This window comes from Drosophila erecta, unplaced genomic scaffold (genome assembly GCF_003286155.1).
Source record: "Drosophila erecta strain 14021-0224.00,06,07 unplaced genomic scaffold, DereRS2 tig00000021-arrow-pilon, whole genome shotgun sequence".
Classification (NCBI taxonomy): Eukaryota; Metazoa; Arthropoda; class Insecta; order Diptera; family Drosophilidae; genus Drosophila; species Drosophila erecta.
Genome location: NW_020825198.1, coordinates 14195363 through 14218714, shown reverse-complemented (window position 1 = coordinate 14218714; position 23352 = coordinate 14195363). Strand labels below are relative to the sequence as shown.

At 40.6% G+C, this 23352-nt stretch overlaps 1 protein-coding gene across 3 annotated transcripts; it reads right to left on the bottom strand.

The window, feature by feature from the left end:
* Positions 1-2: 2 nt before the first annotated feature.
* Positions 3-22448, bottom strand: LOC6545559 (bicaudal D-related protein homolog). 3 transcript variants are annotated; one of them, XM_015158465.2, is made up of 7 exons: positions 22205-22448; positions 20255-20439; positions 2822-3118; positions 2542-2730; positions 2089-2154; positions 1677-1857; positions 3-1445 (listed from the first exon to the last, which is right to left on the bottom strand). In XM_015158465.2, the coding sequence occupies exons 2-7, from the start codon at positions 20420-20422 to the stop codon at positions 766-768; spliced, it is 1581 nt and encodes a 526-aa protein (XP_015013951.2). In that variant the 5' UTR covers positions 20423-20439; positions 22205-22448; the 3' UTR covers positions 3-765. The 3 variants fall into 3 exon arrangements, with proteins under 3 accessions (XP_015013951.2, XP_026832616.1, XP_001972685.2); XM_026976815.1 differs by having other exon boundaries at positions 20255-21243; positions 22205-22323; XM_001972649.3 differs by having other exon boundaries at positions 20255-21020; positions 22205-22323.
* Between the last annotated feature and the right edge of the window lie 904 nt (positions 22449-23352).

The window sequence follows — 23352 nt, the reverse complement described above, 5'->3', positions numbered from 1 at the left end:
TGTTGTGGTATAATCGTAAGTTTATTGGTAAGTTATGTTATTTAAACAATCTAAAATTTCATTGTCCGTTCATTAAGGCAAGTTTTGTCTGTTGCACAGTTTTCAACGTTTCCTGCGCCCTTCCGATTGCCAGCTGATGAATATTTCTATTTGCTATAACATAAATGCCATGCTTACACATAATATTTGCTTACGTACAGATTTTGATTTAGATTTTATTTTTGATTTTGATGAATCGCAACATTTTCTCCCGAGATATGGAGGCTTTTCAAGCCTCCAACATAAAGGCGCGATATGTTTTTTTTTTTTTTGATTATCAGTTAACAGTTTTGACCTCAACGGACCCAACAAGTAACACATTAAAAACATCTATAGCGATTCGAATTAGTTGTGGGGTCCATATGGGAATTTGAAAACAATTAAGGATAAACTAAATAGAGAGATAGAGACGATTTGTGTTTAAACATAGGTACGAGTACGGTTACATTACAGTAATTACAATAGGTACAATAATCATATCGAATATGCGGTAAGTGTTTAAAATTAATAAAGCGTAATTAGATAGATTTCACTACGAACAGAAGAAGGGCAATGCTTCCAGTATACAAATAACAATTAAGTACAGTACATATAATGCCTAGGCTCTCCGATTTGTGTGTGTTGTTTGTTGTGTATAAATATAAATATTAAAAATAGATAGATCCGTTCTACATCAAGAACAGGAGGGTGGCGTAGACCTTCCAGCGGGTCGTGAGGTTACTCCAATTATCGCTGAAATAAGCTCCAAAGCTTGTAGCTGGTCACGCGCTTGGCCAGATTGGCGGCGGCACTGCTGGGTGGCGATGGGGCGGAGGATTCGGCGGCCATCGCTCGCCGGTTGTTGATCAGCTTGGAGCGCATCTGCTCGTCGATCAGCTCATGCATGTCCATCTGCCACTGTTCCAGTTGCTGCGACAGCTCCACCTTTTGCTGAATGGACTCCAGCAGTTGGCTGTTGGCCTGCATCAGCTCCACTCGCGTCTTGGCCAGCTCAACCTCGGCCTTCGTGCGCCTATCATTGGCCGCATCCCGCTCCGTCTGCGCCTTGGACAGCAGCTCATCCCGATCCGTGTTGTCCTCGAGATCACCGCGTGCCTGGTCCCGCTCCTCCTTGACATTCTGCAGCTCCACGTCCGTTACCGTGACCTTGGCCTCCAGTTGCTGTATGAGCTGGTGACTGCGTTTGATCTCGTCCTCCTGCTCCAGCACCAGGTTGCGCGTCTGGTCCAGCATCTTCTTGAAGTTGCCAGCGTCCAGGTTGAGCAGCAGCCGGGTCAGCTCGTCGGACATCGACGACAGCATGCCCTGGCGGAACTCGATGGCCATGTGTCCATCCTCGTGGCGTTCCGAGCTCGAGATGGTGTTGTCTATCGACTCCAGCTCCAGCGATATGTCGGAGTTGAGTCCTGAAAACAGGAATGCATTTAAGTTAAAAAGCGTTCTTTATCCATAAACATTTTTAAAAATTAATAATTTTGTTATAATGGAAATGGGATAAATATAAGTATATTTTGAATATATTCAGACACTTTAGTGATTTTACTGTTCCGATATATTCTTTGGATTTATTTTTGTTAAATTTTTAAGCTACGTTCTGACTACTTCTATTAAGTTATCAATTGTTCAAAGGAACCCACCTGAGTCGTCGTCGTGGCTAACTTTTAGAGAATCCACCAGGGACTTCAGTTGAATGTAGACGGATCGGGCTTCCACAAACATTTGGTTGGGCTTCCCCGTTTCCGTGTAGCTGCCATCGTCCTCGTCGCATTCCATTTCGAATTGCAGACTCTTCCTGCCCGGAGTGCTCGAGTTTGTGTCCTGCGGTCAAGGATTTGGAGGTAATTTCAATTATAAATATCACATAAGGGTTTTGACTGGGTTTCTCGGTGTATACCGATTGATTAAAGGGGAAAATGCATGCTGATAATGTTTGCTTTAATTCTTGAAATTTCCTTATAATTTTGATGAGGTTTGTTAAACATCCTTTAGGAGCGCTTAATGGTTGGTTAGTAAATGGGGAATTATTTAACTGGGGAAAGGTCAACTTACGGCACCCAATCGTTCACTGAGTACATTGTTTTCGCGCTGGGAGCGTTCCAGTGCTTGTAAGGTGGTCTGCAAAATAGCAAAAAGAAAGATAAATAAGATATCTATTTTTAGTAGATTCCCTTTAAATTAGTTAAAGCGAACTGAAGATTTTTCCGAAAGCATTCAATCATGGCAAAATGTATTTGTCGTATCAAATTGATTAGATAGCTCTTGCATTAAGGCTTCATTTATAGAATGGAGTTTACTCTTTGCTCACGATAGAGAAAAAAGAAAGTTGTTGCCGGGGAGATAAGCCTGGCCATGGCACTCAAGAAACTGCGCATTTTGCTCCGCCTGCCCATAAATAAACTTCAGTTGGCGGTTAAATCACGATTCCGTTGACGCGACGTGATATAGCCAAATCTAATGTTCCTGCTCCATCAACCTTTCTTTTCAGAACTCTAGCCGACTTACCTCTAGTTTTGTTTCCTGCTCGCGGGCATGGCGCTCCAGCATGTGAATTCGGTCGGAGGACTCCTCCAGCGACGAGGTGAGGCTCTCCTTCTCCTCCTGGGCGAGCTGCAGGCGCCGCTCCAGCTCCTGCCGCTTGCCCGTGGTGAGGTTGAGTTCCGTTTTGATGGACTCCAGGCTGTTGACATGTTCCTGCAGCGATATCGGGTTAATATCGGAAGTACACATATTCCAGGTAAAATCATATATATTTTTGAATATATAACTTAAGTGTAGACCTTACCTGCAGGCTGCTGTTCCTGTAGTGATACTGATCCTTCAGCTCCTGGATCTGTGCGCTGAGCTTGAACTCGGTGGCGTGTGCCTCCTGGATCTGCTCGGTGAGGCGTGTGTTCTGGTGCTGCAGCTCGTCGATCAGTATGGTCTTCTCCTTCTCCGCCTGCCGGATGGCCGTGTCCTGGGTCTGCAGCTTATCCTTGAGCTCGTTGAGATCGGACTGCAGCTCGAGCACACGCTGATCGCTCTCGTCCTCGGCGATCGCCAGTTTCTGGCGCAGCACATGCTTCTCCTGCTCGAGTTTCTGTCAAGGGGGCGGAAAAAAAATGAAAGTTAATTGTGCTGTGCATATATGGGGTATTGTTGGTTCTATGACGTGTTGTCAATTATATGGCAGTCAAGATAATGAAAGTAAAGCCAACAATGGGCACGTACACAGACACAAAGCTCGAAGCCAGGCAAAGCCGCAAGGTTAACTCAGCTCTCAGGTCTCAGCACTCGACTACTAATTGTTTAGTTATTTGCATTTTCAATTGGCTGCAGGCCGGCCAAGATGCAAAATAAGCGTGTAAAAACAAAAGATAAGCCAGATCTACCACCTCTCACTTAGTTTGCCTTTTGCACCAAATTGCCCCACTGTGCTGGCGGCCAAAAAAGCAACTCCCAAGCCCCAAAACAATGCCAACGACTTTTGACACCAGCGGCTGCAAAAGTCAGCCGTCAAAAGCAACAAATTCCCATTATTCAAATTAAAATGCAATTGAATTTTCACTTCTCCGCTTTGTTCAGATGCGGTTTGCAGACAAATGGCTGGAAAAATTAAAAGCGCATCAGCTGGCGAGCGTTTGGGAGTTTTCAGTCATTTGTGGGGGGGGAGGCAGTTGAATTTAAAGGGGTTTGTGGCCCTCCCTCATGTATCCATTTATCTGACAGTAAATATGTAAAAACTGAAATTGTTTGCTACAATATTTGATTACTTAGTTTTACTTCCTTAGTAGCTAGTGCTATTTTTTTATGGAACTTTATGATACCTTGCTACGTGAGTAATTTATAGTTGTACTGTACCATTTTATATGTAGTCGTTTTTTTTTAATATATACTATAAGTATGCTATGTCAGAAAAAAGCAACTTGTGGAAGTTATAAATTTATGTTTAATGAAGCTGTACTATCTTTATACCTTTTCAAATTCATTATTATTTCATTGAATTGGATCAAAGTGATCTAAGTCGGCTTTCCAAATGCCACCTGAACCTATGTATCCATCGACTTGAGAAACGGCAGCAATTAATTTGCATAATTGACAGGCGTGTGTCAGTCTTCGCCAGGTATGAGTAAGCCCCATTTGCTGGGGGCTATTTGTGTTTTTATAACCCGACCTTTTTGGATCAAGGCTCGCGGAGACATTGAAAATTGCATGCAAAGTTTAATCGATAATTGGACCTTCAATTGGCTAACACTGGCTAGCACTGGCAAAAAGGCCGGCTGGCAGCAGAAATAAAAAAAAAGAAAGAAAAAGCCGCCGATAGAACCCGTCAAGCCTTGTAACCAATGCAGCAGCTTCTTTATTTCAGCTCACCAACTCGGAAGGCGGAAAAGCCAAGCCGACCACGTATCGAGTTGGCAATAAAACTGAGAAGTCAACGCCATCAGCGAAACAACAGCAAATTCAAGAAACAAAAAGTAGGAGGTACAACCCAAGAAATCAACAACAAGCTAATAAAGTGGAGCGACAAAATAGCAAATGAAAAGCTTAAATAAAATTAGGTGCAATTTGCATAAAATGCAAAAGACGCCAACGATGCCGAAAAAACCACAAAGTGGTTGTCGCTGCACAGGCCCAAAAGCAAAAGGAAAACTGCTGCAACTGGCAACAATGGAAAACTTTAATAACAAAACCCAATTGCAGTTGGACTTTAAAGTCGCTGGAGACTGCGCACCACAAATAAAATTATTGTACATATTGTACTTTCTCTGTTTCTATTTCACGCTCAATGAAATGTGTTGATGATGGCCAACACAACCACCACCACAACTGGCAGCGGCGACAGCAGCAGCGGAAGTGGCTATGAACAACTGCACTGAGAAATATTTAAGTGTTGATTTAATATTATCATTTACACTTAAACACACATATAGGCAAATTGTTATGGGTTTTCATAGATTAGGATAGATAGCTAGATTATAGAACTACTTTTCATTTAGTTTATGTCTGGAATGTTAATATTCATTTTTGATATTCAAAGGAGTATCTAAATTGAAAATTCATACAATAGCTTATTTGAAATGTGATATAATGTACAAATTTTATGATTTGAACAATGCGTTAGCTTACAAATCCACCCACATGAGCAAAGTGTATTTGGAGCATCGCAGATGAAACCGAAAATTTCTCTCAGTGCAGAAGCTAGCCGCCACCACAGCAGCCGCCGTGCCGCAAAAAAATGAGTTCACATATCCGAAGGCAAAATCATGTGGCAGACTTTAATTGTACGAAAACTGAAGACGCAACAGCAACACAAGACAAAACAAAATAAAACAAAGTAAAATCGGTCTCAAATTTCATGATGGACAAGCCAGTTTTGTTTCAGCGTTAATTTTATTACGTATTTGGATTTCGGATCTCCTTTTCATCCGCGGCTAATTGCATTGCATGATCACCTGAAATGGGATATACAATCTATCGCAGAGTTGGGGCCATGTAAACAAACCCGCCCATTCGAACTGGCAACATGTTGCCTGTTTTTGCTGCCACCGCCATCCATGTCCATGTGTCTTATTCAAATGCGACGTAACGCGACCCACTTTCCAACTAAACGTTCCGCGGCAATTGTTGTTCACTCGCTGCCATTTTTTTAAGGTATGAAATTCATAAATATTTGTGCAGCGAAATTTTGTGCAGGAAATGTCGCAGCAATTGACACGCTTTGCGGCATACAGATACTTGGCAACAGGTGAGCGAAGTGACTCATCAATGGGCCAAGTGCTTTCAGGTGCACTTATGCAAATGCCTCTCTAATGCTACGTAAATACAAATATTTGTGAGGGGTTTATTATTTTGACACCTCATCGCTGAAAAAGTAGTGTCTTTTTAGTGCGAATATTGCTGTTTTCGGGTAAATGAGTTATCATAAAAGCTATAAGTATTAATTCGACATGAGTACTACTTATATTAAAAGTGTGAATATTTGTTTAGTTTATATTTAGTAATGCAGCCAGTTCTTGGAACCTATGAGATGGGTATGTATATATATTATTATTTTCTAAAAGCTGGTCAATTTCACACTTTTTAATATATTATAAGGTCTTGAAGTGAAGTGAAGTCAGAAACGTGTTTTATCTTTCCGTCAAATGCCTGAAGTGTGGAAGTCATCGCCGTCAATAGATTTGCTGATGAGTTTGGTGTTGAAAGCGGCGTGCCGCAATGGCTTCAAAATGCATTCGATAATTGTTTTCAAATAATTAACTTGATTGCCAGCCACGTCATGTTGGCCCGGCTAGAATCGTGCCACGAAGGGGCGGTGGCAGGCTGGGCGTGGCAGCTAATGACTCGCTTGAATGCTCCTCGCCAAAGCGATGATTTGACAAGGCCTTCTTCTTGAGGACGGATGCAACAGGTCGCCTGCAGTTTCGAATGTCAAATGAATGGGAATCAACTCAGAAGCAAGAGCGTACACCGAGAGAAAGGAAACCATGTTGCACCGTTTAGGAATATCAATCAAATAATTATGTTCGGGGTTCTTCTTTAACTCATTATTTTAAGGAATGAAAAATATATTATAGGAATATCTGTATTCTTTCTGTACAAATGCTTTTGAAATTTGAAAAAGTTGTTAAATTAAATTTTCCCGAATTGTGCAAGTTAATTTGTTAGTGGTAAGGTATCGTGTACAAAAACCGCAGTTTTATTTTAAGCGTCACCTAATATTTCACGAAAAAGATTTATTAGGATAAGTAAGACAGCAAACGCTATTGAATTTAATTTCTGTGCATTAATAAACCTTCGGCTGGCTTAACTTTTGAATTGCTAAACACTGCGAATAGAAATGACTCAGGCGGGTGAGCTCAGCTGAGTCCGGATCTTTTGGCCGGTGAGTCAATGGCCCGATCAGCATTGGTAGATGAAAATTTCCAAATGCATTTTCCACATACCCAGCCAACATTTCTATAGGCAGTTTAACAGCGATGTGCGTATTTTGTCTGGCCGTCCAAAATAAAAGCAGAGTTCATAGATAAATCAGCTGCACTTCGCTGCACAAAAGTAAATTAGACGGTGGAAAAAACAGTCTGGCCGCCAGGAAAACTTGCAACTTTCCGTTTTCACAAGACTTTTCCACAATTACAATTTTAATTAGCGCCACTCACACATAATTGCAAATGCCATAATGCATTTTATTGGCATGCAAAACGAAATGTAGCGCACAAATTATGCAAATTGCACGTTTAGCCGCAAGCATTTTGGCTAATTTCAGCTAATTTAAATGAAAACCGATTATGATCGCTGATAACAAAAGGGGGAAGTCTTGTGAAAAAGTCTCTCCGCTCAGCTAATTGTTGCAGCTCGCTGCCAAAGTTGGCCAAGAAGCGGGAGCAGCCATTCGGACGGGAGTGTGAAATGCAGCCATTAGCGCGGATTGGCCCACACTGCAGTTGGATTGCGCATCGACCATAAATCAATTCTGGTGGCCAGGCACTGCTGACCAACTAGCCAGCCAGCAATTGAATTGTCACTAGCCCACATGGATTGGCAGATGGCCAATAGTTACACTTCAAGAAACAAGCAGGAAAGTTGTGTGAGTTATAGTAGTAATTAAAATATGAATTATTCTAACCAAACTCTCATTCTGTTTTAAGTAGGTAAAATGAAGAGCCACCTTATCAAAACCCTATATTTATTTATATTTATATTGATAATAAATAACTTGCAGCTATCAGCTATACTTGTACTGGTGAAAATATAAGATGAGATAGTTTTAAATACGAAAAGCCATGTAAGATAAGATTGAACTTAAGACAAGTATAAAATGAAATTCTGAGTACTATAATTTTAGCAATAAATAAGGTATCCTGAAGTAAAGTATCTTTGCAATGACTTGTTTCCAGTGCAGGGAACCCTACTAATTGAATCCAGCTGTCACTGGCTTATCTAGTTACCCGGAACTTGCTGGAATATACGAATATCTGTAGATACATACGAGTATGTACATATTCTCCGAACCCATTGACAATGCAGCAGAGTGCAGCATTGACCCCTCCCCACGTTTTATGGCCCAAACACATGGAGCGTCGCGAGCTGAACTGAATTTAAGCTTCGCAGCCGTAAAAAAGATTATAGACCAAGTCCAAAAGAGCCAAGCCGAGTTGAGTTGAGTTGCGAGCTTGTGCCAAAAGTTTGTTTATGCGCCTAAGGTCATGTCGCAGTCAGCGGGGGGCGTGGCTAGCCCCTTGAGCCTCCGCCACACTTCACTGACTGACTGCTCGTCCGACTTTCAGCGCTCCTCATAAAACAGAAAAAAAAAAAGGGGAAAAAAGAAGCGACTGCTAATAAGTATAATAACAAAAATAATGCCACAATAAGGCAAAAGGCAGATATCTTGGCCATTGTTCGGTTTGGGTTTGCTCGGCAGGCAATGCAATTTCGGTTGCCCTTGGAAGTGGGGGAGTTTAGGCCATGCAAGACCTTTTGCCAACTTGGTCATGGTGACTGGCGGAGGGATGACAACAATTGGGGGACTTACTCACAGATCATTTCATTACTACATATTAATTCCGAGAAAACTAATATTTACGTAAAAAATATAAGTCAGCAAATCACATACATGTGTGTCCATAAATAAATGGAAAAAAGGCAATTAATTATTTTCAAAACAAGTTTTGTTAACAATTGTATAACGTTTGGCGCTAACTCAAAACTGCTTAAAAATGAATTGTTTGCTTTTATATACTTATCTGCATTACAAATCTGCAGCCGCAAATTTATTTGCCAATGCTTTAAAACCTCTTTTTAAGTATCGATAAGCCGGCATTATTTTTCTACCCATTTTCTGCTCCATTTTTTTTTTTGTAATTGTGCAAGTTCATGCCGAGGAAAAGCCCTCGAATTACAATGAAAATTGCAGCAAAACCGGCACTCACTGTCTTTAATTTAAGTATTTGGCATTGACAATTTTGTGCGTCGATTTCCAGATACCGTACAAGCCATTGTTAAGGAAATTGTGAAAACACCGAAGAATTGGGCAAGCAAATGTTTTATATTTATCTCAAGCCAAGACGAATACGATTTCGAGAGCGTGGACAGTTAATTAAATCGAATTTGGGGATGAGGGGCTGGCCCCAGGTGATTGCCATTTTTGTGGGCTTGTTTTGATTGGCAAGACGAAGAGAAGTCGCCAACTCAAAGTGTCGCAATTTTCGAGCGGGTCTTCCAAATGTGACAAAAATGTCGGAAACGGTAATTATGATTAATTAGCGCCTCTTCGTGGGACATACTCGTGAAGAGGGAGTGTTTTTGTTTACAAAACATTTTAGAAAATTGTTTCCAGCGAGAGACTGGCCAGATGATTCATCAGAGAAATGAAATCGCTGCACTTGCCTCGGGTAACGCGGTTATCTTATCACCCTCACACGCAAAACATGGCCAAAATGAAGTGGAGTGCTTATCGCACTTCCCACCGATAAGAGCTATTCAGATAGACGGCGAAGTTGGTGACACCAATTTCGCAGATGGGATGAGGTAAGCAGTTATAGAACTGCACCGAAATGAACTCACTTCTAGATCTGATTGTGCTGCCACCAGCGCAGGCCAAAAATTATTAGGCCATAAATACTTACGGCAAAATGTAACGCCCACTGCGCATGCGCACACACCTGAGACGATGAAAGGGGGCAGGGAAAGGGAAGTAGCCGGGTTAAAAATCTGATTATCAGAGATAAAGAATCTCATTATGAAAAGTTACGGCTTTAAAGTAGATTAAAATATTTCATTTCCCAGCACAATTAGGCTTAATTTTCGAATTTTAGTAGCCAAGTCTCTCCCATCACTCAAAACATTTGTATTACTTTAGCCATTCTAATTCCTCAGCAGCTCATTAAATATTTCAAAATAAAATACTCGTACAACTTGTGTTTTTCAGATGTTATTCTCTAGATTGTTTACACAACTCGAGGTCCCTTGTTTTTCGACCACAATTCTTTTGTCTTCGCCCCCCCAAAAACGCCCCGCAAAATCAGCCTCGACTTGCTGGCTACGAGTTTTTTAATTATGCTGCCTCTGCTAATGACGCGTTCGCCAAAAACGATTGCAAAAAAGTAGTATAAGCGAAAAATATATAATAAATATACCTGGCTATATAAAAACAATTAACATTGTGGCACAAGTGCCCGAGTAAATGAACTCCAGCCACACAAAAGAAGAAGTTTGTATAACCAGTTGTTGAAATTGATGATTATTCAATGGGCAGAAAAGGTTTTAAAGCTGTCCAACTGAGAAATCTTTGATGGTTGATAATCGGGCTTGCCATTGATTGATTTGAAAATAATTAATGTAATTATTAAGTAGTTTATGAAACTACAGTGATGCAAATTACTTAGTGAGCTTATTTAAATTATCACTTTGCGTGTGCTTCCTAACTTTTAAATTAGTCTTTCTCCACACCTCTTTCTTCGATTTCCGTTCGGCTTGTATCTAATTATGTTTACTTTCAACTTCCGATTCAGATGTAAATTAACCATTCGTCAGCGGGGGACGCTCCCAAATCCATAAGGCAAAATTAGCACCTGTGAGCCATCGATTAATTTCACTTTTCCACCTCAAAAAACAAAATAATGGGCGAGTTCATGAGAGTTCCCAAAATGAAACGTTTAAAAATAAAAATATAATTCTCCCAGTACTGACTTCCTTCCTAGTTGTACGACAGATGTTTCTGAAAATGTCATTAATCTTGCAGTGGTTAACAAGCAGAAACACACAAAAATAAAACTATGACACAGAAAACACCAAAAAAGTGCTCAGACCAAAAAGCCAAGACCAACGAAGCGGTCATCTCAGGGCCAGCCAAAAAGTGACTAAAAGACTTCAGACCTCTTCATATGGGATGATAATGAGCTCCGATGCGAGGGTAACTAGTAACTAGTCGGAGATTTAAGATTACGACTCCCCGGCTACTGCTGATGATGAGCTCAGCCCAAGAACAATGGCCCCGCCATTTGCCAAAAGATTATTTCCATATAATTCCTTGGATGGTAGTTGAAGGAAAATCTTAAAATTTATGGCCCAATTATATACGGGGAAGACATGTTTTATGGCGCTTTTTGTGTCTTTGGCTTTGTTTATGTTTTGCTCGTCATAAATACAAATAAACAAAAAACATTTTTTTGTGGTAGCTAAGGAGAAGTTTGGTCGTGAGGGTTGAACTTCCAGTCGATATTGATTAATTCATCGAAAGTGGTAGTGGAATTTTGTGCGCTTATTTAAGGGCAAAGATAAGCTGGTAAGATAACATCGAAATTTAAAGAGCTTGCTAACAAGTCGCTTGTAACACTTAGGCGATTTTCTCACGCTATATAAACGTTGTGTTTATGCATTCCCATTAAAAAGTCAGCAAAAGAGTGTAATTTTTTCAACACCTTAATACCACTTCTGCAAAAAGTCACAGAGATGGAGTTCACTCACAGTTAAAAGAAATAAATGCGGCAATCTGTCCATAATTCAAACTGCTGGGCTTACATGATACCCATGATAGCCGTAATACTGCAACAAAAGAAGCAGCAGCAGCAGCAGCGGAAAAAGCGGCAATAACAGCGAGAGCTGCCACCTTTTACCCAGTTAAAGCCAAATTGGAGTGCAACAAGACAAAGTGACAGGCGACTTAGTTCTCAGGCTGCAATGCTAAATGGTTTCCTGGGACCATCGCCATTCGCACACCTGCAGCAAGGGAAACGGCAACTCACCTGGCCAAAAGGTGTGTGGGTGAAACGTTTACGCAAACAATGGCGCAAAAAAGCAAGCGCTAATTGCAAAAGCAGGGTAAGGTGCAAGAAAAAGGGGAGCAGAGATGCACCCAAGTAGGGGAATTGCATCTACTAGATTCCATCGGGCAGTAAAAGTTCAAAAAAGAAAATCATAAAAATAAAATCGTAGAAAACCAGTTACAATAAAATCTATCTTACTAAAAACCAAAATTACTGAACAAGAATACCCTCGATAGATACTCCGAAAAAGATACAAATTCGCAAAAATACTGCCGCTAAGCCGAAAGAGCCGTTACATAACACCTGGGCACACACACACAGACATACACGCCTTAAACAATCAGATACGAAAACTGTTTCGATTGCAGCTTAAAGCATTTCTACTTCTACAGCTCTATGGCGCTCTCTTTCTACCTCCGCTTGTCGCTGCGCATGCGCAGTGTTGCTGTCTCTGTCCCAATTTGAGCCTGACTCATTCACCAAATAAGTCGAATTCGATTTGTGCGGATGGACTGCCAATTTTAACACGATTGTGCAAGGTAAACGCTCACAGAAATGTGTAAACAAACTAAAAGATTCATTTTGGACTATCTTTCGGTTGTGGCTAGGGCTATCTAACTGATGACATGATAATTGGCCGTTAAATTGGCTTTTAATTATGACCATCCATGCTGACCTTGTAGTCCAGAGTTTACAATCAGCTTAAGTTGTTGAAGACGTCGATTTCGTCTGATATGAATCTAACTTAGGTGATTATTTGTAAATGAAATACAATTGAGGTATAACTTTAGTTCAGCCTTCTGTAATATAAGCATTTTTAATGTGTATTTACTTGCATGTTTAGGTTCAACAAATAGAAATCGCCAGCTCTTGACAATTCAGTAATTAAATTTATTAAAATATTCCATCCGACTAGATACAACACTACTTATTCACAACAGAATGAATTTATTCAAGTTTGACCTAAATTTCTGGTACTGGGGGAATCTCTTGATAACTCCCTATGCCATTTTCATTGAGACCGACATATCTATGGGCGATATCACAGTTGTATTAGACAGTTTTTGCAATTAACAGATAGATCTAAGCATAGTTATGGTTTAGTCATTTCAATCGAAAGTTGGGTGCATAAATTACTGTCATAGGCAGGAGTCTGTTCCAGTGAAGAGCCATCCTCCAACACCATCTCAATGGACTACAGAGCTCCTCCACTTGCGATGGCCACATTGTTTATGCCACTTGGTCTGACACTCGAATTTGTTATCTGATTTGCGTGAGCCTCGGAAAAAGTTTTCGCCCTGCGGTTCGGCTTTTGGCCTTTTTTTCTTTTTTTTTTTTTTTTTTTTGTGGGGTGTGTGGGGCTATATCGTATTTTGTGAAATCGTCTATTATTGTCATCATGCTAACGTTCGATGGCCATATACATATGAATATTTGCTGTATATTTATTTGCATTTGTATTGGCCTTTGAAATTTGCCAATTGGCCGTTTCGATGGCTGGCTCTTAGTCACACAAAAGTGTACATACGAGTATAGCACTGCGTGTGTATATACTTTTATTATTGCATCGAAAGCTGCCCAATTAGCAATGTACGTATGTATATATCCACATATAGATATGACTGAGATATGACAGGAAAGGGTGAGTACCCACATGTAGGCTCTGGGGATATTGTTAATTAATTGCCAATGAGTCAGCTGGGTAGTGGAAGGCCAAGTTCGGGGCTTGTGGGCTATGGAATTTTATAGCCCATCAAGAATTTATGAAACGATTGATTTGAAAAATTTGGTGAAAAAATAACCATAGCGAAATAGAGCACTTTAAGGTTAACTTCGCTTTAATGTATTTAATTCAAGTGTTGATGAAAAATAGTCTATCCGATATTTATTATGATAAGCGGTATATTGAATAAATAGCAGTTCAGGATTTATAAGAGGGTTACAATACCCACACAACCCTCATATCATTTTGAAGTGAATAAATTCCTATAACTATTGCGAAAATTACAAAATCTTTTATATCTTTATAGTTAAGCACAGTTTTGAGTACCGAAATTGGTTTTATTTCCATTTTTTGCATTTTGTTTTAATTTAATAAATGTAGACTACATTTTTTTTTTGATTTAACGATGTTTACGATCCACTCAGACCGAAACTTTGGCGACATTTCCAAGTCGACTTCTATTGTTCCCAAGCATCGCTTTGACACCGAAAATTGCTTTTGGAAAGTGAAAATGCTTTCACCTTCAGCAATTCATTAAAAACCATCAGCAGTGGAGTGTGTGTAGGAACGAAGGTGGAAGAAATACATTTTATAAAATTATACACATGCAACATATGTACATATGGACATACATATGTAGAAAGGTTCAGGTATGACAACAACAATGGAATTATGGAAGTTGCCGCATTGTTGCGGTAGTCTCATAGTTTGCCATCTCAAGAGCCCAAAGTCAAAGTCGGGGAACGCCGTCCGATGGTTAAGATTCGCAATTTAGCTGGCAGTCGAATTAATTTGCTTGCAGTTATTAATTTTCAGTTGTTGGCCATAATTTGCACATCAATGGACTTTGACAGTGAGGCGGCACCGTTTGCTCACGGACTCTGCCACATTTAACCATCAATCTATTATGTAATTTGAGCTGGATTTGCTTCCTGCCAACTGCTCGTCATGTCGATTAACTATCATGGAAATTGAATGGCAGCAGTTAGTTGATCGTGAATGTGGCTTGAAGGTCTCCGCCTCCCGTTTCCACCTACCAAGACTCTTGGTCAAGTCGGTGAAGACCCAAATGAGCAGGTACTGTGACAATTAGATTGGATTTGCTAGCAAACACGAAATTACATAACATGCTTTAAATAATATATGTCTGTTAAACACGAAATAAAACATGATAAAACGTCGAGTTCCCCGACTATCAGATACCCGTTACTCAGCTAGTGAAAGTGCAAACGCGCAATTTCAAAATTTTCTGGAATATTGGTAGAAACTGCGAACAAATTTTAAGATAAATTTAAAATTTTTCATTTCATTTCGCCTCGGCTATTGATCCTGATCAAGAATATACATATACACTTTATATGGTCGGAAAGGCTTCCTTCCCCATGTTACATACTTTTCAAAGAATCTAGTATACCCTTTTACTCTACGAGTAACGGGTATAAACATAATGAAAATAAAAATAGCTACACTTTTGTAGCTAACTAGACACCCAATGATAAAGTGCCTTCCAAACTTGTATGAAATTCTTAGAAACCCTGTAATGCAGCAGTTCAAGCCCCACTTGTTACAGTTTCGTTTTTGTACTTTCCATAAAGCTCATTACAAGCCAGAAAAGCTAAACACAAACTCAGTGGGTCTCGGAAAATCCGCATTAAAAACTCATGTTTCCCTGATGACACAAAAAGCGAAACAAAGAAGGTGGAAGGAAAATGCTCGTGGCCTGACCAATAAGGAAAGTAATTTCCCTGGTCAAAGAGCCGGCGATGAAAACAAAGCACTCACCATGACATTTTGCCGACCCATCCATCCATCCACACAACATGGCCAAAGAAATGCTATTACTGGCCAAGAGCCAATGCGAATGCGAATGCGAATAGGGTGACGCTCGCGACTAATGTCCAATAATAATAGTGCTACACTTTGTCGAATGACCTCAATTTCCCACCAAAATGGGGGCCCACCCCAGATCGTACACCCCCAACAGTTTGTCCACTTTAAATCTGAAAACCTTTGGGACAAACCAAAATTAAGGCACCATTTGTTTGTTAACAAATAAATTTGCATACCAGTTCGGCCAACGAGGCCATAAACTGGTGAACTGGGAGCTAACTTGGGGGTACTCGAAGAAATGCTTAGCAGGTAAATGAGCTCCACTCGGTCTCAAATTCGCATTGTGACTCATCAAAGAAGATTACAAAAGGTAAACACCTTTCGTTGTTGTTTTGAAGATCGATCAAACTGGTTTTCAGCAAATGAGATGGACACGCTGCTATATAAACCCGTATGATTCGCATGCAAATTGGTTGATTTTGAAATTTTTTTTTGCAAAAAAGTAATACAACAATAAAACCAGCAGTCGACAATGTGTTGATGACTTCACCTCAGACCAAAAAAAAAATACGTTGATCCACGAACGTGAGGAGAGTTTTATTTCTAGCCCCCTGGTGGCACTCTTTTTTTTTTGGTAGAACGCGTTTGGTTATCTAACCATGGATGAAGTAGGCGTCCAGCAGAGGTGGCTTTGATTGAGAGGTAACCACTATGGCTATAATGTGTTCTTGGGCGCCTCGAGAAGTCCGCCCACCTGACCTGGTCAGTTGTGGATGGGCATTGTGGGTGTGGGATTCGATCGAAAGGCGGAAGATGCATGAATCATTTGGCTGGCAGAGAGACTAATATAAATATAACACTAATTGTTGATGGTTACAGAAATTACACAGGGAAATATACATTGTTAGTAGATTCGCTTAAGCTTTTGGTTGCTTGTTGGGATTTCTATAGCTCAATTATATAAAGTTACGTTTGCTGGATAATAAATCATTGACTAGCTTGACTTTCTTCAGGAAGTGTTTAATACAATTAGTACTAAAGCTCTCTAAGAATATTCCCCGCAATTCATTCGCAGTGAAACTACAGTAAGGTATGTAAATACGTCTATAAGAATGCCGCTGAATTTCCTTTCATTAGCCACAAACCATAGTTCTTCACTTCCATTTTCTACGGTTAACCATATCCTGTTTACAGAAAGACTTCAACTTACGATCATCAAGGTTAATCAAAGAACGTTTAAATGAAATTACCTTTTCATTAGCATTCTTTGATCGGGGAAACGGCTGAAAGTTTCAATTTAATATCGTAATTGATCAAAGAACAAATTGCCATCGACTGTTTGTGAGTTGCCGTTCTACTAAGAGCTCTAAAATAAATTACAGAAACCAGTTGGCCAATGTCAGAAATAAATAAAAACCCAAACAGCAAACGTTATTAAAGCCATAAAAGCCGGGCGGACAAAAACTCAGGGGTGTAGACATTCGAAAAGGCCAAAAGGGGTTTTTAGCCGATAGCAATTTGAATTATTTAAATGCCTAAACCGTAACAGACGCCTATGATTCAAATTATATACTTTACTTTCGGCTGCCATTTGCAACACTTCGTCGTCGGAGCTGGGTTTAAATTTCCTAACCAGTAATAGCAACAATTGTCTGCAGATCGTGATAAACGAGCGACTTAAGGCGGCTACAATGGGATGCCGGATTCCAATTGATTTCCACTCAATTGTTCTCCTCGACTGGCGAGTTGAAAGCTGGGCTTGCAGTCGAGCCTGGGCGAAGCAAACACGTTTTGGTAGTCAGACAATGGTCAACTATTTGGTCGATTGTCTGTGAACTAGATAATATGGAGTGGGCTTGGAAAAATTGTACGCGCATTGAAATATGGCTGAGAACATATTGCGCATAAAAGACCGATTTAGAGCGGGCTATTTATAGTTAAAGCTGTTGCTTTTGAGATTGAAGAGCTTGAAAAGTGTGGGACTCCGTGTATGAAGTGGAAAGGTTATATCTTTAGAATAAACACATAAATATGGCTTAGCTGCATAAATTTTCCAACTTTCGATGTAATCCCAATACCTTTTCTCTTGCGAAAAACCCTTAAAATGACCACTAATCAAGCCAAGGCCTCGGAACTCATTAGCATGTGAGAGAATAGGACACAGAACCATATTATATTATGGCGCATATAAAAGTTAATGCAAAAACAAATCGTAGCTAAAAATAAAAGGCAATGCTCGTAAATTGGCACACACGCTTCAACAGACCGCGAAATAAAATAAAATAGGCGAGCTTCGGATTCGGACCACGGCAATAACAACAAGCCCGACCAAAACTACTGCCATTTTGGCCAGAACCGAAACACCTACAACCGAGCGGTCTAATTACGTCAGTCAATCGCAGACCGACCACATATAGTATATAGCATATACTATAGACTATACTATACTACATTCGAATGGGATGGGCCTGCTTTTGCTGACCACTGACCACATCCAACCAGCGAAGTGACATTGTGCGCTCCATGACTTTTGAAGAAATTAATTAGATACGCGACCAACCATTTTGCATATTGCCAAAAACACGCGAATAAAAGTGAATACAGCGAAAATATGGCTTTTGGCAGACGCCTCACGTCACTTTGCTGAACAAAGACCAAAAGGTAAAGTCAAGGTGACTAAAAATTGAAAAGATTTATGCGGCTGCTCCACGCCAGAATTCCCTAAGCAATAATAATTATTAAAATAAAAAACAAGCAAATAATTAAAGCGACAATTGGCGTGGTTCAACTATGAGCAGTTGACCTTTTTTTTGGCCTGGCCCAATTTCATTAGGCTAAAGCGATTTCCATTTAATGACTAATGGAAAATGGAACATGGGAATTTCTCAGTTTTCGGCTTTTAATTGGAGCGCTCTATAATAAAACTAATGGCTTTTCAGGTGCCAAGCGATTTTAATTTAAATTGTTAATGGTTATGGAACGCATGAAGTGAGCAAACTATTATTTTAATGGGAATCGGACTGGATTAACACTCACACTCACACTATAAAATTCAACCATTGCGCTTTTCTGTCATCTTAACAATGATATGTATTTAATTAAATGACCCAAATATATACATTTTACAAGATGTTTCACTTTTTTACATATGTTTCCCGATGACATCATCTGACTAAATATTCAGGATCTTGAACGAGTAGCCGCAGCAATTGGCCTTCGCACTTTCATTTCCCAATGAAGATGAAGTCACTCAACGTGCTTAACAAAAAAAAAAAAAAAAAAACAAAGCCAGCAGAGAAGGAGAATACAAAACCCAGTTAAAGTGACTAAGCCAACTACGTAAATATGGCCCAAACCCACGGAAAAACTGTACCAACGAAATTATTCAAGTTCAACGCATTGCTGCGTCCTCTGTTTGGGTTACTGACACCATCAGGTGGTACCCAAACCATCCCGTCATTTCCTGGTCTTTTCGTGCATCGAACTGCCATTAATCGGCGTTGAAGCCTAATTGATAAGAATATGTATGTACATTGTGTACGGGTCGGTCAACAAAAGCACATTAGCCTAACTATCGTTCCAGGATGGAAAAGCGAGGTAACCAAGTTCGAGGCAGCCAATATGCTAATGAACGGCCACGAACTTGAGCCGCGTCGTGAACTTCACTTGGAGCGATAGCTGGAACGGGTGTTTTATGTTTACCTATTGGGAATTTCTTCTATTGTCAGTTCCCTGGAAGTATCTGTGTGTGTGAACAGGTGACAGGCGAACGAACCGCCCATTCGAGCGGTTCAAGGTCGGGCGGCAGACATAAACTTTGGAAACATTTGGAGGTGTTGTGAACAGACTTTGCTTTGCTACCATGTTATCAGGAAAGTGCTCGATAAAGCCAATCTTTCTAGAGTGACTCCAGAGGAGCTCTTCAACTATTTCATACATGATGTAGTGCTGTTGTGGCTGTAGTGGCAGACACCGAAAAAAATCGATACCCTTACGTGATACACTATATAGTTCAGTAGTTTACTGCACACACACAGTGTCACCGTCCACAAAGTGACATGTCACAGCCTTTTTGTTGGTCTAAACAGTTTAAGAACCCACCCTACCATACAAATTGCAGCTGACAGTTGTGGAGAAGTTGAGTTTACAGAGCTGCATTGGACAGGTGCTGTGTTTCAGCACTAAAAAATCAATATCCGTATGTATTATTTAATTCCCGACCTGGGAATGCGAGCAATGCGTCAGTGAAGGGCCATTCACGGACACATGTCCGCAATAATCAATGCAAATCATCAGGTGAGTCAATCAAAATTCAGGTACTCAGCTGTAAGAGCCGTTGCCAATTTGATAAGGGCGCAGGCATTTAGAGATAACCATTAGATTACTTAAGAAAGGGTTGGGAGCTCAAGAAGGAAACTAATCAATAGCCCTTTCGGCAGAATCTTAGCAAATCTCTAAAAAAGGCTTTAGAGATAGAAGCAAGGTAATTATTTTGTTTAATGCGCACACTTTACCAAATCAGATAGAGTTTGTATAAAAGAACATGAAAGTATTCCATTAATAAGCAATATATCAAAGAAATAACGATTCGGAGTGCTTAAATTAAACAGATTTCCTACATTAATTTGGAAAATAAATGTAGTCATTACTCAGTCGTTAAAGTTGTGACTTAACCATAATAAAGGGATTGATTCATAAATATTTGATTTTCCAATTTTCAAATTTCCAAATTTAAGTAACTTGAAGTATAAGTTGAAGTATAAGTCACGAAAGTGCACTTTTAGCTATATTGCCTTTCCCAAATGTTCTTCTAGTTTAAGCAATTATAAGTTCCCCACAAATACCTGACACCTATTTCATTTACTAACCATTTATAATGGAAATTGCAGCAGTTAACTTTTGTAGCACCCTGACTCACCTCAATTTTGCTTGAATAGTCCTCGATGAGCTTCTCCTGCTGTTTGACCAGCTCCTCGTTCTTCTCGAGCAGTGCCTTGCCCAGTTCGGCGGCCAAAAGGATGTCCGACTCCTTCTGCTGCAGCTGGGCCCAGACATCCGGCTCCTGGTCGTGTCGACGTGCCTCCATGGCGCTGATGTAGTGCTCTAAATCAATCGAATCCCCAATTAGTGACGAGTGGTCGAGGTGGTCGAAGCCGGAGTCGTCCGTCCGGATTAGACCCCCAGTTCCAGCTCCAGCTCCAGCTCCAGCTCCGATCGAGTATTGGCCAAATTGACGTGGTCGCTTCGATTTGTTGCCGCCGGAGCTGCTGCTGCTGTTGTTGTTGTTGCTTTTGGTGGATATGGATGAGGCAATGGCGGCAGCGGTTATAGCATTCGCTAGCTTTGGTTTATGCATGATCGTTAGCGGGCAGGCTTGGACTGATTTCAGGCGGTTAGGTGTGGTATGGTGTGTATGTGGTATTACGGGTACGGATAATAACAACGAACCAAATTTACAGACATAACACACACACGCACACACAGTAAGTTGGATGCAATTGGCTTGTGTTTAGGTTTGCTAGTTTTGTTTCTATCGTAGGTTAGGTATTCAGATGGCTCTGATCTGGTCGTAGGATTAGCTTTAGCTGGCGCGGCGATACGATGATATATCCGAGCATAGTTCCATGGACACCAGCTGCTCCCAAAAGAGCAGACCCGTGGTTAAGGCGACTGATGTGTTTGAGCTGCAGTTGATTTCGGTTAGATATATAGTAAGTACACAGTACCGTAATGAGAATTAGCATTAGATGTGGCGTATATACGGCCAAATCGTTGGCCAAAAGGAGCGACGGTCACGTTGAGCATTTGCCAGCACGTTTTCAGTTACTTGTTACTGGTGGGTTTTTCGGTTTTTGGTTTTGCCGGGTTCAGGGGTGTTTTGGGCAGGGGGGGGATGACATATAACTACTGTGTTAAGCAAGAGGGTTAATGTACACGGAATTTGCCTTTAGCCACGACTTAAGTTAGCATTTAGTTAAGCTCCATGCGGCTTGGATATCAAATAGGGCTTAAGTTTCTTGGGGAAGCATGCATGAATATTTACAGGTGGGGGAATATAACCAGCAAGAAGTTCAGTAGGTCCAAGCGTTCTAAAGCAGTCATTAGGTTTAAGGAAATTAAATGTTTATTTACAGCGGTAGCTTTAGTTAACGTGGATTTCCCAATGAGTTTAGTATGAAGCTCCCTCTAGGCTCAAATTTCGAAATACCCAAATGTGTACAATTAATGTTAAATGACTTCTAAGGCTCTATCGGCCAACTTAACACGACAATAGAGCCAAACGAAGGGAGCTAGAACGGCCCACAATCCACAGATCTTGTTTAAAATTTGGTCTTATTTTGCGAACTTGTTTTTATATATATTTTTTAGCAGTTTCCATTTGTTATATAGAAAATGCATTTGGCAAGCACTTCACGCTTGCTGCTTTTGGTAGCAACAGCAACTGTAGTTAAAATGTATAATACGCTTCGGGCTAAGCTTTTAGCCAACACTTATTTATTTATTTACGTGCGCTTTGTGTTTTTTTCTTTTATTTTATTCGTTTTATGTTGATTTTTTGGAAGCAGCACAGACACAGTTCACAACTACACAACCGATTTGGTTCAAATTGTTGGTATTATTGTTTTGCATTTCCGCCTTTGGCCAGAGTTTGACATTATTATTGACAAAACAACAAAAATAACGCGCGGATTGCATGCATATATTGGTCTAATTAATTCCCCCAAAACGGAAAGTATCCAAAGTATCCAGCAGATACTTTCCACTTTCGCAAGCGCGCTACAGTCTGGCCCTATATTTCTTTTAAACTTTTTATATTTATATATCTATAGCTAACTATATCCGTATATGTATGTATGAGGGCAGAAACCTCGGTCACGACGACGCTGCTCCACTCCAAAGCAGAACTTCCGATGTCCGATGTCCGATTCTCCGAATTTCGGATTTTCGGATTCTCCGATGCCGTACAACGCGCGCTCGCTTCGCTTCGGTTACGATTTTCTGGCTTTCCCCAGCTTTTCGGGGGGCGGCTTCGCGGGGGCGTGGCGGATACGTCTGTCTGGCGCGAACGTTCGTTACTAACTGAATGGCCGAGGCGCCGTGCTACGAAAATTGGCAAAACAAATGAGTAACCAAGCGACGACCGACTGGCACTGGCTAAGCCTCGTATCTTGGCAACAACAACCAACAACATCGGTTGGCTCTCTTAGATGTCGGTTATAAAAGAGAGTTACCAGTGTTCCACCAGGGTTGTCGACTTATCGCAGTACAGCAGAGCCATAATTGCAGACGAGTTGTATTGTTGGTTACGAGGGAACTCAGATAGCAAAGTGAAGTGTGGGGGGTGCGCAGATAACTGACGATTAACTCAGTAAGGCCTTAGATATCTTCTTTATGTCAATATTTTGGGAAATGGTTCTCTGTTCACCCACTGATAAGCAAATCCTAATAGGCAAATCTTAATAAGCCATCGAAATAACATGTCATGATAAATGGGTTTACTTTGGACAGACAATATATTTATAATATAATGTATTTATAAATATACGTATAACAATACGGGAAATTAAACTTACTTTAAAAATATATCCCCGCATTAATGTGTTATTTACCACTAGATCTAGATTCTAGACGGAAATCTTTCCAGCTATAATTTAAATTAGCTGACAACCCTGGTAAGACCATAACACAGCTGCAAAGGTAAGCTCCACTTGGCGCTCTTTTGCTCCAACTTCCTTCCCTTTTAACTGGCATATGGTTGATTTGGCCTCGCAGTCGCTTTCTCTTAGCCGACATATGTTTTGTTTACTCTCCGTCTGTTGACTGCTCTTCGCCGTTTGTTTTGCATTGGGCCAGACTTACGAAAGCGGCCAAGTGAACAATAATGAAGCGGAGTGACGTTTTGAATAGGGCAGGGGGCTACTGAGGAGGGTGGCCCAAAGGGAGGAGGGCCAGAGACCTGGACCTCCAAAAACCACGACGTGCATACACACATGTAGCCAAGCGTACACATTTCAA

Bases quoted from the DNA above. Each gene is read 5' to 3' on its own strand.
- LOC6545559 (XM_026976815.1), bottom strand. From the start codon at position 20,692: ATGCATAAACCAAAGCTAGCGAATGCTATAACCGCTGCCGCCATTGCC. The intron at 2,731-2,821 runs GTAAGGTCTACA...ATATCGCTGCAG, and splicing joins ACAGGAACAGCAGCCTGCAG to GAACATGTCAACAGCCTGGA. The intron at 1,858-2,088 runs GTAAGTTGACCT...CCTTGACCGCAG, and splicing joins TCAGTGAACGATTGGGTGCC to GACACAAACTCGAGCACTCC.